Genomic DNA, 17394 nt, shown 5'->3' with positions numbered 1-17394 from the left:
GTTCATCTTTGGGGAGAGCCGTGCCTTGTGGCAAATGGGTTGGGCCACATGGACACCAGTGCTTTCCAATCCTATATTTGTTGCTTAATGGAAGGCATAGTTTGTGGCCTGATGTTGGCATTTTAGCCAAACCAGTAGTTGCGGAAAGCTTTGTATTTTTTATTTCAGTTTTTCCAAGAGTGAAAAATGCAACTAACCCTTTTTCAAAATCTACAATTCTACAGGAAAGGTGGAAAAAACAACCAGGTGCCATTTACGCAATTAGAGTGAGTTTACTATTATTATCTTTTCTTTAGAATATACCGAGGGTCAATCAGAATTGGCTTTGTTTTAAAGTGGTGGGAGAGATGATACTTGGAGGGCTTTAAAAGTATTTGGGGTCACTGAGGTCCTAATAACCTATGTTATAAAACTCTGTTATGATTAATTGGTGTAATAATGTGTCAGAATGCCTGTGTAAAGATACTAAACAACATGCAAAGGTCTTTCTTACTTGGTGGTTAGGTGTGGGGTGCCCTGTTTCACCAGTATTAAATTCAACTAGTTTCTATGGCTCTAAGATAGATTGTGCATTGTGTGTGCGCAGGGGAGTAGGGTTATACCTGTCCAGGTAGGGGCACAGCTGAGCCACCAGCCCAAGCTGATGGAAGGCACTCCAAGGCCACCCGAGCCTCACGCAACAGCAAAGGATCCAGGAGTACCCCCAAGCTACGTGTAGTAACTACTGGGTTGCTTTTTCTTATCCTTCCGGATGAAGCAATTTATGTGAGGAGTCAGGAGAAATAGATGCAACTAAATAATTGGAAATGGCAGGAGCATAGCTTAGACTATAAAGAAGATCAATTTTTAAAGCTATGCTTTTGCTCCAAAATTTAATTGGGCATTATTGTATCACAGCAGGGAATTTGTAGTTTATGTAATACTAGATCCAAGTATTATGTATAAAATTGTTCTGCTCAGTTAATAAAGACTGTAACTAATGTGTGCGATTTTTCTCTCTTCCTTTCCGCCTTCCTCTGCAGACCGAGAAAGTAAGCAAATAATTTACTATACTCTAGATGAATAATAGAAATAGTGCTTGAATTCATGCCTCTCATTTGATTATGTTTTATTTCTGTTTAGCTTCTCAGAGAATGCTTAGTGCTTTATTTCCTAAGCAAACGTGTTATGTTGTGTACACTCAGCACTTCAGCTATCAAAATATGGATTTGGAATTTCTCAGTTTCTGTTGTCCCTAATTCTCACCTTGTTGGACTCCAGCATGCCCTTGGTGTAGGGGCCAGATTGCTACCTGTGAAAATTCATGGCACAAATAAGTCGAGAGCAGCCAGCGGGGAAAGGTGGCAGCTTGTACCTTGGCCTCCTGGTGGCAGCATCACTGCCACTTACCCGGGAAAAGAGGGTAGAGGCAGCTGCAAGGTTTACAGTTGTGCTGAACTGACTCTGCTGAGGTACCTGCACAATGCTGACCTCCCCACTGCCACACCTTCCCCCCTCCCTCTATTTCTTAGTAGGTGGCAGCAACGCTGATGTCAGGAGGCCAGGCGTACACCCAGCCACCCCTCCACACCAGCTATTCCTGAAATAAAACCTCTAGTCCCTACTGGGCTATGACCCTTTTCTATGTCAAGAGTCTGTGCTAGGCCCAAAAACAATAGATGGCATATCTCAGGTACTGTCCCTATGAAAGGGAACTGAATGTGCCTGGGTGGCTCTGGGGACATTCCAGCACTGCTGCCACCGTCTTCAGGAGACCATGTGTGCACCGCCACCTCTCCCTGGCAGCTGCTCCTGAAATTGAATTTTTAGCAAAATAAGTGTGTCCTAGATAATGTCGACTACTACAAGGTGGTTGTTTTTTGTTTCTTTCAGATCCAAGTTATTTAAAGTGGAAGACTTTGAGTCTCATTTTAAGAAACAGAAAGCTGACTCAAACTGTGGATTTGCAGAAGAGTATGAGGTATGCATCTGAAATGTTCTTAGCTTTTTCTCTGTCGTCGTAATGTTTACATTCTTCCACATAAGAGCTCAGCTACGTAGCTCTCGTGTTGTAACCCACCCCGGGCCCTTAGGGTGAAGGGCAGGTAATAAATTAAATAATGACAACAACACATGTTTCCTCCTGCACAGCTGAAAGATTAAGACCGTCCCGGTGCAAATAGGACTTGAGTCCCTGCGAAATCTGAAATTCATGTTTTGAGAGCCAAAATTCAACTGTGAAAATGCCATATGCAATGGGAAACAATAAGCAAACCTAACAATTAGGAATTACCTTCCCCCAAATTTCAGTGCTGTTGGATGTCATATGGCTAAGTGTTGAACTATTTGCATGCCATGAGGTAAAATAATCCTAAATTCCTTCTCTATTTGCTGTAGGAGCTCAGGCCTGTTGGTACAAATCAGCCCAGATTTGCAGCTGAACTACAAGAGAACAAAGCAAAAAATAGATATAACAATGTCTTGCCATGTAAGTTCCTCAACCCTACTGCTACTAAAAACTAACCGGGCACTATCACTGTGCTAGAATCCCTTCTCCCCCTCCACCCCTATCAGCAAAGTGGGCTAGGATCAGACTCTAAAGCTACTTTTAATCCTAATTACTACACCACCTATATTCTTTCATCTGGTTCTTGGTGTTTTCTTTATTTAGTGGCTTAATTCATTTTATGTGGTGTGTGCTGTGGAAAAAGGAAAATATATTGACACATCCTTTTAATAATAATAATAAATAATAATAATAAATAATTATTTTTTTGCAGATGATATTTCTCGTGTCAGACTTCAGATCCATGACCATCCAACCACTGATTACATTAATGCAAACTATATGCCGGTAAGTGTTCCCAGCCTATTTTAAAAAACCTATAGTGTTTTAATGACAAATTTATAAATGAGAAAAGTGGTATTCAGACCATACTTTGATTGCAGGGTTACAACTCCAAGAAAGAGTTCATCGCTGCACAAGGCCCTTTGCCCAATACGGTGCAAGACTTCTGGCGCATGATCTGGGAGAAGAAAATTTATACCGTTGTTATGCTGACTAAATGTATTGAACAAGGCAGGGTGAGTTTTCGTTAAAGTTCCGAAACATGCTACAAAATGTTGCTGTGCACCACAACCGCCACAAATTTTGCAGCTCAACGATTCTAAAAAAATTAATTCACTGATAAAAAAAACCCCTACCAGTTTAAGACCACAACCTGGGAAATTGGAAGCTAAGATTGATGCCTTAACAGATGTACCCCGTGATCAGTAATAAAGTTGTTGAATCCACATGCGGAGGATAAAGATGCCCCACATTGCCCTGGTTTTGTATTGCCCTAAGTTTTTTGTGTGGCACTACAGTAAAGCGGAACGATAACAGCTTCTTATTCTGGATTTGGGACTGCAACATCATGAGTGACAGAAGAATGTTCCTCGGCTACTGCCGTGCTTAGGCTTCCACCCAGCAGGCATGCTGCAAGACCTCTGGGGTTGCTTTGAAGCCCAATATGCTTGCTGGCGGTGGTAGTGGAAAGCAGGCTACCTAGGCAATATGGTGCTGCAGTGGATAATAAGGGATAAGTGGAAGGATTCAGCACCCTCTTCCAGCACAGCTCTTATTTTGCTCCTGATTTGTTTAATGTTTGGTGTTTTTAATATTCTGTTGGGAGCTGCTCAGAGTGGCTGGGGAAACCCAGCCAGATGGGTGGGCTATTATTAATAATAATAATACCCGCCCCAAACCACTTTGCAACAGAAAAGACTTGTGAGCTAAGAGCTGTGTTTGATACTCTTATGCAAGTCCCTACAAGAACCTTTTAGACGGGAAAAGGGCACTGGCCTGCAAATGCATTGACATCTAAATAATTACGTAACTCAACAGGAGAGGAGAACAATCTTTACTAGTCCCAGGTACTCTATCCCACCCCCACCCCCCCATCTGGTCCTAAAGCCAGTGTCCCCATCCCTTACTTTTCTAACATTCGTTTTACTTTTGTGGACCTATCATATAAGTTGACTTATAATTTATATTTCTAGACAAAATGTGAGGAATATTGGCCAAATAAACAATCCAAAAGCTATGGAGACATAACAGTAGCCATGACTTCAGAAATTCCCCTTCCAGAGTGGACAATAAGAGATTTCTCCATGGAAAAGGTGAGTTGTTTGCGCTCTCTCTCTCTCTCTCTCTCTCTCTCTCTGTGTGTGTGTGTGTGTGTGTCTGTGTTTTGCTTATACTCTGGATTGATGACGTATCACTTAGGCTGCAATCCTATGGGGTCCCAGCAGCCATAGGGTACATCACATTTCCTTGTCAGAGACTCCAGAGAGAGGGGGTTCTGAGAAGGAGTTCTGCTGTCTTATCTGTTCTTCTTGTTACTACAGAAACCTTTGGGCACTGATATGACTGGGGCATGGTATATGACTGATTTTAGAAACTTCTGTTGGCCTTATTATTCTGATAATTATTCTGATTTTGGAAAAACAGCAACTAGATATGGACAGCAGAGATTTTTCACAGAGAAACAAGGGCTCTGGATTAGACATGTGACTTACCTTTTAAATGTGATTTGTTGCCTGCTGTTAAACTTATTTATTTTAGGTTAATTTATACCTCGTTTCAGATTTGGAACAGGCAACAAAATGAGCTCACAATAAAAGTGTTTCTAACTCTGAATTTTAGAGATGGGCAGAATCCACTCCACTCAAGTGTGAAACTTTTCATAGAATCATAGAATTGTAGAGTAGGAATTTGAATGGATCAAGGAAGAAAGACGTCTGCTGAGACCCTGAAATTAAACAGTGGGTTATTGGGAAACATCATAATTGGGAAAATTGATAATTTTCAGATTGACGAGGCCCCTAAATCATCTCATTCATCACTAGGAGCAAAGTAGAGCCTAGGAGTCTCTATACTTGATACACCTTTCCCATGTAAATAAGTTATCTGAAACCATGCTGTTCTCCCATAGTCATCCAGGGAGGTGTGTGTGGCAGGCCCAGTCTACCAAGAGAACCAAATTGGCCTAGAGGTCTTGTTGCTCCCCTAGCAATATTTCACAGCCCTCAACCTCCAAATTTCCCTTCCCCCCAAAACCCACCCAATCCCAAAATGCATTGCGTGTGATCTACTCCATCACTAGTGAAAATAGTCAAGCTAGATACAGTGGTACCTCGGGTTAAGAACTTAATTCATTCTGGAGGTCCATTCTGAATCTGAAACTATTCTTAACCTGAAGCACCACTTTAGCTAATGGGGCCTCCTGCTGCCGCTGCGCTGCCGGAGCACGATTTCTGTTCTCATCCTGAAGCAAAGTTCTTAACCCGAGGTACTATTTCTGGGTTAGCGGAGTCTGTAACCTGAAGCGTCTGTAACCCGAGGTACCACTGTATAAAAATTTCACTTCCCTGATTTATCCAAGCTATTTGAAACCATCAAAAATATACTCAGCTTGCAGCAATTCCAGAAGGTGTCCTGAACCCAGGTCTTAGGCCAAGCACTCAGAGGATAGAAATATGAGTTTGCTCAATGAAATGTATTTGGCACTTGGTGTGAGTCTCATACACTTTTAAACATTTGTTTCTTCCTCCCCTGACACTGTTCGCCCTGAGCAACTAGTCACTGTGTCTTCCTCCACAGCTGTCCTTGGGGCCCAACCCTTCCACTTAGCTTTAACCTGCCTGCTCCCCCCCCCCCCCCCATTCCACCAAGCCATTCTCACGGCTCACGTTTTCCTGTGCCAGGCGCTACAGAATTGCCAGGAAGTGGCTTCCAGGCTTAATTTTTTATTATTATTATAAAATACCTACTTCGTGACACCGTTCTTCCGAACCCTAACGACTACTCCTGTTCCTCTATTTTCATTTCTAAGAGTGATTCATCTGAAAGTCACCAAGTGCGACAGTTCCACTTCACAGCCTGGCCAGATCACGGTGTCCCGGAAACAACCAACCTCCTCATTAACTTCAGGCACTTAGTACAGGAATACATGAAGCAGAACCCTCCGAGTTCTCCTACCTTAGTGCACTGCAGGTACAAATATTACTTTCTGGAAGGGGAGGGGAGACTCCAAGTCTAAGTGGTATCCTATATACAGTTATGTTTGTGTGGAAGTGCGGGGGCTGGGGTGGGAATCTTTCAGTGCCACTGCTTATGTAACTATAAAGGAATGTGAACTCACAGGGCCTTAACACATGCAAAGTTGGGTATTATTGTTTCTATTGCCATTCTAGTTTTCCATACAGTCACTGATTTTCAGGTGAACAATGGTAAAGGTAAAGGACCCCTGGACAGTTAAGTCCAGTCAAAAACGACTATGGGGTTGCGGCGCTCATCTCATTTTCAGGCCGAGGGAGCTGGTGTTTGTCCACAGACAGCTTTCCGGGTCATGTGGCCAGCATGACTAAACCGCTTCTGGTGGAACAGAACACCGTGACAGAAACTAGACTGCATAGAAACACTGTTTACTTTTCTGCCACAGCGGTACCTATTTATCTATTTGCGCTGGTGTGCTTTCAAATTGCTAGGTTGGCAGGAGCTGGGACAGAGCAATGGGGTGTCGTGGGGATTTGAACCACTGACCTTCTGATCGACAAGCCCAAGAGGCTCAGTGGTTTAGACCACAGCACCACCTGTGTCCCATAGGTGAACAATGATACAGCACCTGATTCTTCCAGGCCACAATCTTAGCACTAGCAAGATGAATTTACCTCACTCTTTGCATATTTAGAGTTACTTCATGTAGAGGTGTCCAACTAAATGGAGTGAGGGCAGGGACCAGACCATTATTTTGCTTTCTGCCCAGTTGCCAGAAAAGAAAGAGGCAAGGCCTCCTCAGTCTCTTTTTTAATAGATGCACACTGTAGACCTGTGGTCCTCCAGATGTTGCAGAATTACAACTCTCCTTTCCCCTAGCTGTTAGCCTTGCTGGCTTAGTCTCATGGGAGTAGAAGCCCAACAACATCTGGAAAGACATAGGTTTCCCCATCCCTGCCTTAGACAAGCAGGCAGCTTTTGCAGTGGGCTCCATCTCCTGGGACCGTGGTGCCAATAGGCCCTAGGGCCACTTGACAGGTTATTTCTCTCTACCTGTGCATCACTTCTGTGGAGGAAAAGGCATCCACCGAGAGTATTAAGAGCAGCAGAATAGATTGTGCGTGTCTTTTTTTCTTTCTTTCACAGAAGGAAGATAATTATGCTGTGTTAAGTGATCCTTAAACCGAGATATAAGCAAGGATTTAGGGCTTAACTGAAGCCATTAAATACATATGCAATTGTTTTTTCTTACAGTGCTGGTGTCGGAAGGACAGGGACATTCATTGCAATTGACCATTTGATCCATCAAATGGAGATGGAGAACACTGTTGATGTGTACGGTGCTGTATATGAGCTTCGAATGCATCGGTCTTTAATGGTGCAAACAGAGGTATGGGCAGGATGCTATTCTAAGCACGTAAATCAATGACCTACACATGGCGTAGCAAGTAATATTGTCACCAGCTTTCAGCATTGTTCCAGTTGATTTAATATTTCTTTTGATAACCTGGAGATGCAACACAGACACCAGACCTAAATTTCTGAACGGTTAACTCTGCACCGTTATTTCAGTTTCTGTTTTTATTGCTCATATGGATACCTTGAGGGCCACTGTTGTTGATTTCTTTTGAATGCTGGAGAAAAAGAAATGCCTTTCTTGCAGTCACTTTCTATATGGGCAGGAAGAGGCAGATGTTTTAAAACTGCGAGATTTTTCCCCTTTTCTTTCATATAATGAAATGGCAGTGGAGAAGCCCAAGATGTATGGATGCATTGCAGTTGTTGACTGCAGTAATGGGCATGATCTCTCTTAAAAATGATTCATCATATGAACTCTCTGCTACATATTCATTATTAATGTTATTGTTATTATCTCTCTCCTTTAGGACCAGTATGTCTTCCTAAACCAGTGTGTTTTGGACATTATCAAATCCCAGAAAGATAAGAAAACAGACCTTATCTATCAAAACACGAATGCCATGGCAATCTATGAGAACTTCACACCGTTGCCACATATTGGGAAGGCAAATGGCTACCCTGCATAACTGCAAGGGAATGACAAGCCTCCCGCTTCTGCCTTTTACATAAGTGAGGAAATATGCACTGTTTTTGTATGTCTTTCTATACAGAGACTTTTTCCACTTTTAAAAAAAGAATAACTGAAGATGTACACATTTTTAAAAATGCCAATGGGAACTGTAGTTTCTACAATAGTGTTAAAGGGAAAATACACTGTATTTTACAGATGGATTTGAAGAAGGTGAAGAAGCATCACATGATTGGTGTATTATCACTGAATAAATGACGGGATCCCTTTTTGAACTTCAGAAATAATAAATAACACAGATACTTAAAATCAGGTTTGAGGGTCACTGTTCCAGAGATGTTTGTATGTACATTGGCTTTTTGCCAACAGGAACCTACGTTATCAGTGACTGCTCAAGTTCTTTTTGTTTTATTTAAAACGGGAACACAAAAAATTAGCAAATAGGATATTTTATTATGTACTTGTGCCTTTTTCTAGCTGTTTTGCTATAGACAAAATGATCAGAGTCCTATATTTTTGTATTGAAATTCTCAGTTGAAATATAACATTTAAATAATATCAATATCAATTCTCATTTGGAATAGCTTTGTTGATTCTTCCTTCATGGAGGTGGCAACCCTTTCTTTGTATTTTACTGCAGTCTGCAGAGACTTTTCCCTAGAGGTAATTCACTTGATCGTGTGAGGACTGGAGCAATCGTGTGACACCTTGGCTGTATAAAACTGTATTAAACTGTGGAATGGAGCCTTCTTATATGGTTTAGCTGAAACTTGTTTAGCTTTGTATTCATGTGTCGAGATTAGTACTTCCCACTTCTAAAATCTGTTCATATCAGTTGTAAGTATATTCACGCACTTTCAGTGCTCTTCACAACCCATTTGTGCCTTTGTCTGTGCCGGAAACCTCCTTTTCCTTCACCTCACTGTCCATAGCCCCATTTTCACTCACTGCCAATGAATCTGGTGCGCTGAAGATGTCATTGTCTGATGTCACGATTCTACTTCTGACATGCCTGTAAACATGTGACTCCCTAAACCAATCTAAGCATGAGTGAGAAGAAAGGTGGCTGAGGTCAGTGAGGGCAAAGTGAAGGAAAATGGTGAAGAAATGAAGTGGCAACTGCCAGTGGAACAAAAGGACATCAAGCACGTAAAAAAAGAAATAGCAAATCTTCAATATGAGTATTCCCCCCAATTGGTTTTGTGGAATATGCTAATTTCAAAGCAAATATTGAACGTAGGAGATGTTTTGCCTAGCTTTTAATCATGTAAATACAAGCCCATCAATGTATTGTGGAAGCAGGATTGTTAAAGTACACACTGGCTACATAAACACTTGACAGGGCGGACTGAGCTGCGTGAAGAGGCAGTTGTGTGTCAGGTCCACTAAATCCAGCATTACCACACAGGCCCTCAGGTTTCACAGCAGTTTCAGGAGAGTAGCGGTGCTGCCTTCAACGTGTGTAGATAGGAAGGAGGCAGCTGCTTCTCCGTGTAGTTACAACCCATCTCACTGGGAACTCATTGAGTGCCCGCTATCTAGTTAGCAGTTAATCCAAATGTTGCGGTTATCACTTGATAGCTTATCTCCTCAGTTGGTCTTGAGGGATGGCCTTTAGTGGTGTCATTCACAGAAGAGGAGGGCTATGTTTCAATCTGAGCTTTAACTTGTTTTCTTTGTGTGTTGGTGTTGTAGTATGTGTCTTTGTCGGTGGGAGGGGGGGAATGAAGGACCCACCCTATCCAGGTTGAAATTTTTATGTTCTCGTATGTGATAAAGATTTATTTAAAAGTGCAATATTTGATTTACTGAATGAACGCTTGCCTCTATTTCCATAGAGTTTTACTCAGGTTCAGTATCTCTTCTTAGTTGTTCTGTGGTTTAATGTTCTTAAATGTGTCGTTTGTGGAAGACTGAAGAACTCCTATGGCAGAGTGATCCCAGGAAGGTCCATTGACTTTGCTCTGTTTCTATAAAAAGTAAATGTTCTAAAGATCTACTGATTCTTTCAGCTGCAGAATATGTTTTAGCCAGTTAAAACTGAGGTATATATTTTTAATGTTGTTGTATCAAAGATATATAATTGCTCTACCTTTTGGTTTATTTGTTTGTTTGTATTATGCTGCTGTAGTTGTAACGGATACGATTAATGAAAATTGAAGGGTTCTCCATTAAATTAATTGTGTTGGTACACTGATGGTGAAATTATGAAGGTATTCTTAATGAGGGACTTGTGGCGTGGGAAGTGGGAGGGGTTGTGGTTCATTATTCTTTTAGTCAATGCGCTGGCAGCATTAGGAACTCTCTTGAGTGTGTTATAGAGCTATCTGTAAAGTATTGGAGCATTGTGGGCTCCATTCCTCAACTTTCTTTGGTGCAAAAACCCTTTGAATTGCATTGAGCTTGTGCAGAGCAGGCAATATGCTTGAGGGGATTAGGGTGCTGAAGGGTATACGGTAAGCCGCACTCCATGGCTCTGGAGTATTTAAAATTCTGCCTGTGGGGCAAAATCTTTTGGAAACCAATAGCTCAAAAATGGGGAAGTGGTTGCTAATACAGTTCTTCTCCTACCAAAGTCTGTGACTGGTGGCTTTTTATATCTATGCCTTAGGTAGAATGACATTTGGATGTTGGTGGTTGGACCAAATATATACATATTTTTAAAAGGTTGAAAGAGGGGCCCCACTAAAATATAGATTAATCTGTTTTATACGTGCCACATTCCAATGCAGGGGTCTTCTACATAGTGGAAGTGAAATCCTGCTTGATTTTGGGGGAGAGCCAATAAGCCCTTGTTGTTGTCTCTGTAGATCGTTATCCAGGAAGAGGTTTTGCACAAGATTTGTCTAATGTAATAAGCAACGATCCTAATCATGCCATAATTGATGCTAGCAGTCTTTGTGCATCTTGACATAAATACAGTTAGCATGCAAATAATTGCACTTGTGAACTCTCCTTACAAAATGGGGTCTCAGACCAAAACTGGCCTATTGGGGTTTTTTCTTTTTTCTTTTTACAAAGTGCCTGTCTACCATAAATGACTGCTGTGTCTGAAAAGTTACCAGAATGTATGTCTTGTTTCCTGTTAAAATAAATGGCATCCTTTCAAGGCAATGCAAATATTCTTAAGAATGATGAGGGGAATCTGGACTTGCCCTTTTCTGTGGACAGAATGGACTGAGATCCAGTGCAGACTCCCACTGAAGGAAGTGAGGAGTGTTTTTCTACAAATATCTTTCCCTGTGCTTTTCAGTGACACCTTCCACACCGACCTGAAATGTCTCCCAATCCTGCAGTGTAGTTGGGGATGGGGACACAGAGGAGCTATAGTAGGATGAGAACAATCAAAAGTCATCTTTCCCTTTCTTCAGCAGAATATCCTACAGGTAGAGTTCTGCTAATCAGGATCCAGCCCTACATGCCTAAAATTTGTGCTGGTTGAAAACATTAGATCAATTAAAAGTTGCAGGATCACAGGCCCAGGGTTCAAAGGTAATTAAATTTCACTTAGGCTCCACTCATTATGGGGGTGTAGGACTTGGGCAAAGAAAATAGGGGGAAGCATAGGAGCTGCATGCTCTTTGCCTTGTTCAAAGGTGGTGTTACCCTCCAGATATGGCTGAATTACAGCTCCTAATCAGCCCCTGCGAGGGATCATAAGCTGCAGTTCAGCAATGTCTGGAAGGCAACAGGTTTCCTCACCCCTGGCTTAGATTCTTTCTCTTCCTTTCAGTTAATCCCTTGCAGCTCATTCACCCTACCTCATGAAGATGTTGATGGATGCTACTAAAATAATGTAACTCCTGATAGGCATCTTCATCAGGGTACAACTGTGCCCAGTGATAAGTTTATAGCAGGCATAGGCAAACGCAGCCCTCCAGATGTTTTGGGACTACAGCTCCCATCATCCCTGACCACTAGGGATCTGTTAGCTAGGGATGATGGGAGTTGTAGTCCCAAAACATCTTGAGGGCCGAGTTTGCCTATGCCTGCTTCATAGGGTTTGGCCAGAGGCAGTCTAGTCTTCATTACTAGCTGCAATCAATGGGGCTGTCAGGGCAGGACTTTGGAGCTCAGGACTCAGCAGAACGAGCAGGGAGGCCCCCAAAAGTAGCAGCGTTGGATTGCCTCATTTTCAGCATATTACTATCTAAAGAGGACTATTAAGTCCAGAGCCTAAAATTGCCTAACTATAACTGAGTGCACATCATTTTCATAAGCCATCTGTGTGTGAGAGAGAGGGGGAGGTGCTGTTTTAGTTCATGCTGTAAAAACTTAGCCCTAAACATTTGCACTTGATTACCTGCCTGTAACGGGAACATAACACAGTGGTCTGTGGATGTATTATGCTAGCCCATCCTAAGCATTTGTTTTGCCGACAGGTCTGAACTTCCTCTTAGTAAGAGTGTAGAAGCTCATCTGGGGCAGCAGCAAAGGGCAGCTAACTTGTCAGTTATTTGGCTTATTCTTTTTACCACTGTTGGGTTGTTATTTTTTTGCAGGTGGGGGTTCACACACCAAAATGCCTTGGTCTGCCTCCTTTGCTGACTGCAGAGACAGTCCAGCAAGGTACATATCAAAACTGGCTTGAATCGGAATAGTTTCTCACTGGTCTGCTTGTTATACAATTTCCTTTTGATCTACGCTTTGAAGTTATAAAAACACCTCAGAGTGCAAAATTATGTTGCTTGGAGTGTTCAAATCATCCTTTTTTTAGCCTTAAAACTTGGGAGTAATAACCTATGGGTCAGGATTCAAAGGAAGGAGAGAACAGTTCATGCAGGCAAGAAGCTTGCTTGTTTGCTGTTTTCACCACTGTCAAAAAGAGAGAAGTTGTCATTAAGTTTGAAAAGCAACTAGTCTCTTGGACAGTGGAACCTGCTGTAATGCCCACATCAAGCAAAATCCCCCATGCACCCCCCTTCTTCGGATGCGTGCCAGTCTCCTTGTTTTTTATTCTATTTTTAATTTCCAGGCAAGGCATGATTTTGAAAAGAGAGTATTCTTTGTGCATCGGCTGTTGCTGTTATAATTGTGTGTTCAAATGATGTACAATGTTCAGTGTTTCATTCATTGTACAGATGTTTGCTGCATACTGTCCTTAATTTTAATTGTCTGATTGTCTTTTCAATGACATAAAAGTAACTAAATAAAACATTGACACAATATGTTTCGGTGTATGTTCTTCCTCTGTGGTCCGTGGTAATTTAATCAACTCCCCTTCCATTTATCTCATTCTAGGGCAGTTTCAAAGACTTAAATCTCAATCCTTAAACAGTCTTTAAAAAATCTGTGGCCTCAGGTGTGTGTTTGTGTGTGTGTGTGTGTGTGTGTGTGTGTGTGAGAGAGAGAGAGAGAGAGAGAGAGAGAGAGAGAGAGAGGAAGTATTCAAACACCCACATGTTATTATATGGAGTGATGCATGTTCAAGCAGCTATGTGGTTTATTTGCATGTATTTTGGTTGCTGAAAAGATGTCTTTAGTTGTTTCATTTGCTGCTGCTTATTTGCACCCTGTCACAGGGCATAGGAAGTGGTGGACCTTCAGATGGTTTTAGACTACAGCTCTCATCATTCCTGACCATTGGCCACCTTGGCTGGTTGCTGATGGGAGTTGGAGGCCAACACCACCTGGAGGGCCACAGGTTCCCCACCTTTGCTTTAGCCCCACTAGAACTGCATGGTCCATTTGAAACCAAGTTCAAATGTCCAATATGCATAGCTAAATCAAAGGAGGCAGAATGCCACCAGGCATGATATTAATGAAAAGTACCAGCTATAGATATTCAAAGAGAAGTAGTTATAGCACTAGTTTTCCCTGATGGTGCAGTGATCAGGTCACCTGCTCAGTGCTAACGTTGTATTCCTAGTTGGGTCTTCTTCATCCCAAAGGACTCCTGTCCCACTTCTGCAGCAGTCTACCCTGCTGTCATCCCCTCCCCCCATCTGCTGTCTAGCTACACAGCACTGAAGTGGTCTGTGTCTAATTAGAATAGTTAGGTGCTCTTCTGGGCCCTGATCTTCATAACCCTAACCCATGCTAACACAAGTAAAGTCAGGCCAGCTTCAACCAGCAGAAATCTGGTTAGCTCCCACTGTAATACATGGATGTAGGATCATCAGCATTGCTACAGCCAACAGTCACCTCTGCCGCCAGCTCACCTGTCTGCCTACAGCTTCCTCTTCTTTCTCTTCTCCCATCTCCTGTACTGAAAAGTTATTAGGTACCGTTGGCCGCAGTTAATGGATTGTTCCAACAGCCAAAGATGGGTTTGATCCACCTCTTATTTATGTGTTGTTTTATTCAGTTTCTGTAAACTGTAATCATCATGACCCAGTAAAACAACTGACTGGCAGACTAACCTTTGGGTCTTCAGCAGGTAACCATCTTTGCAAGCGTGGAGACTTGTGAGCTACTGAGGAAGCTTCCTTTTCCACCTTGGGGCTGCCCTCTCCTTTTCTCTGGAAGTTCAAAGATACTCTGTCTGGTATCCTCTGCGGAGCAACATCAGCCCCTGTGGAGGCAAGGAGAAGAAACTGATAAAGGAGTATTCCTGTCACGGGTGGAACTGATTAGAGTTTCCTCTCGCTTTATCCACCTCACCAGATGCAAGCAAGGTGAAAGGAATCCTTATCTTTAGGAAGCCGACTAATATTTCCTGTGTTTACCACCTTGCTGCCTTACCTGTGCATGCAAGCACACGCACATATTACACAGGGACAGAAGAGAGGATAAGCAGTGCACGGATCCATTCCTGAATCTGCATATGGAAGAAATGAGTACAAGGCTAGATATGCACCTCAGATGGCATGCATCTCTTCACAGGTGACATGAAAACCGCAGGAAAGTTGGAAGTGCCGTTCTAAAAAACATGCTTCTGCAATATCATTGACACATTAAAAAAATTGTAAACAGGCACATTTAAAACTTCCTTTCTGCCTTTCACATCATCAGCAGGAGAGAAGCTCAGAAGCATTCAAGTGGCATGTGTAACATCCATCCTAAGTAGCCATTTCAGTGTGCAAATGATAAAGCCTAGATTCCAGCAGTCAAGCGATGAGCTAACAGCTCTGAATCTCATTGCCCAGTAGGAGTGCAGGGCTTGTAATTGAGAATAAAGATAAGAAAGGTTAGGGTTAGGGTTAGGGTTCATTCAAAATGGGGAAGAGATGCCACAGATTGCAACAGCATTTCCGTTTTGTAATCAACACCTCTGTGACTTGAGCTTGTCTTGGAGAATCACATTGTTTGCCTTAAAAGCCTTTACCCCTAGTTCCAAATGGATGACCCTGGTTGCTGGTAGTTAACTATGGGGAATATGAATGCCTGTCTAGCAGCAGTGCGAGATTACGTTTTGCATGTAGCTGCCACTGGGAGGAATTCGACATAATGCTAGACAGATTGCACAAGCATCTTTGCTTGCCTGGTGGAATGATCACCCCTCTCCTTCTCCCAGTGCACTCTTCTAGGAGTTCTGACCCCCAGAGCCAACTTAGAAGAGAAGAGGGAGGAAAGCCCTATTGCACTCCTGGAAGTTCTTCTGCTGGCAGGACTAATGAGTTGAATCCAGTCCACTATAACTATTTCCTCATGCAATCTGATACTGTGCCCCCATAACACTTTGCCAGGGCCAGCCCACCCATAAGACAAAGTGAGGTAACTGCCTTAGGTGGAAGGATCTATGGGGCAGCAGATCCAGCCGCCAAGGAATGCATCAACCACTGCAGCTGCTGCAGGGTCAGCAACAGCTGTGGCACACTCAGAGGCTGGATCTGTCTCCTCTCAGCAAACAGGAGGCACAGCTCATCTCCTGCCACTTCTAGGGAGGAAATGGCAAGGACTGCGCCTTCTGGAGTCTTCTGGGATCTGCACCCCCCCAGCATTATTCAGAGTGGGCTGCTTCCCTGCCCCACCACCACAGCCTTTGATTCCCACTTCAAGGAGTAGGGTTGAACTGAATTGGATTCCTCACTTGTTTCTGATGGAGAGCTTCACTCAACTCAACATGGGCTCAAACCCATGACCCTGAGATGAAACGTCTCATGCGCTACTGCAGGCATAGGCAAACTCCGGCCCTCCACATGTTTTGGGACTACAATTCCCATCATCCCAGACCACTGGTCCTGTTAGCTAGGGATGATGGGAATTGTAGTCCCAAACATCTGGAGGGTCGGAGTTTGCCTATGCCTGCTCTACTGACTGAGCTATGGTGGGAGGCGGATGCCATTTTGTGGGTCACCCCAGGTGCCAAAATGACTTGGGCCAACCTTGCCCTTTGCCCTTGCTCATTGGGGTTTCTGGGGTGCATTTTGTTTGCCTGAACAGGGAAGACTGTCATGATTATTTATTGTAGTTCTTTATTTCATCAGATTTGTATACCACTTGAATGTAAGAAAGACCCTCAAAGCAGTTTCCACACATCTGTGGCCCCTTTTAGCAACACACGTCAATTTGGGAGGCCCTCCATTTTCAACTCAACGCCAGCATCCCCTGGAGTGAAATCTTTGTTCCTGATCTTCACACTGTTTCATGATGAACCTATACTTCCTGTTTTCACTTTCCACATCCCCAGAAGCTAAGACTTTGCCCTGTGCTGGAAAGTCACATAGAGCTCACATTTCTCTACCCAGGTCTGCTGTGTGCAAGACCACAGGTGGATGGAGCGGAGGTGCAAATTCTCACCTTTGCAGGGTACCCAGGCAGCATGCAATGCTCCTCCTTGCACTTTGTGGTGCTGATTTTCCTTATTGGCTAATGCCTTTGTCCGCAGCCAGAGCAGGAGAGAGTCACGGTCTCCTGTGGAATGGCAGCTTTGGACAATTTTATTGGCTGATGAATCAGTTCTTCTCTGGCAGCTTTCCAGTAATGCTGGATTGCCTGAGATGGGAAGGAAAAGCAGGTTACTCTGCCTAAGGCTGTGAAAGGATTGCTTGGAGACCAACGCGGCACTCATGCCTTGCTGCACAGTGAGTATATTAAGAGGATATCTCTCTGCATGCCATGCTTTCTGAGGATGATTTGCCGAAACCCTCAATTAAACATGCAGCTTCAGCCGTCGCTGCTTAACTGCAAAGATGTTCCTGGTTGTCACTGAGATCGGATTGCTATTGCAATTGGATGAGTTTGAACGTGGCATTTGGCTCTTCCTCTGGCAAATTCCTTTGCTGCAAGATCCTTCCTGATCTGAAGGCTTATCTGCAAGATGCCAGTTTTGAATAATTTTGTAGCCTTTTCCTCCGTCCCTCCCCTGGAACTCCTACATGATAGGGAGGCAGGGAGGGAACCCTGGTGCTTCATTTGAATTCATTTGGGGGGTAACTTCTTTTGA

At 43.1% G+C, this 17394-nt stretch overlaps 1 protein-coding gene across 1 annotated transcript in view; it reads left to right on the top strand.

Moving 5' to 3' along the window:
* The window catches only part of LOC310750573 (receptor-type tyrosine-protein phosphatase eta-like), an 87120-nt gene extending 73888 nt beyond the window's left edge, over positions 1-13232 (top strand). The window contains exons 16-24 of the mRNA XM_083588974.1: positions 225-266; positions 1873-1960; positions 2377-2467; positions 2760-2833; positions 2929-3063; positions 4021-4140; positions 5856-6016; positions 7274-7409; positions 7906-13232. Of these exons, the coding sequence (XP_083445100.1) occupies positions 225-266; positions 1873-1960; positions 2377-2467; positions 2760-2833; positions 2929-3063; positions 4021-4140; positions 5856-6016; positions 7274-7409; positions 7906-8064 (1006 nt within the window). The 3' untranslated portion in view covers positions 8065-13232. The remainder of the gene's footprint in view (positions 1-224; positions 267-1872; positions 1961-2376; positions 2468-2759; positions 2834-2928; positions 3064-4020; positions 4141-5855; positions 6017-7273; positions 7410-7905) is intronic.
* Positions 13233-17394: the final 4162 nt, after the last annotated feature.

Source organism: Podarcis filfolensis (genome assembly GCF_964270895.1).
Source record: "Podarcis filfolensis genome assembly, chromosome: 1".
In the NCBI taxonomy this organism is placed as follows: Eukaryota; Metazoa; Chordata; class Lepidosauria; order Squamata; family Lacertidae; genus Podarcis; species Podarcis filfolensis.
The sequence above is the reverse complement of the archived record's forward strand: the minus strand, read 5'-3'. Positions and strand labels throughout refer to the sequence as shown.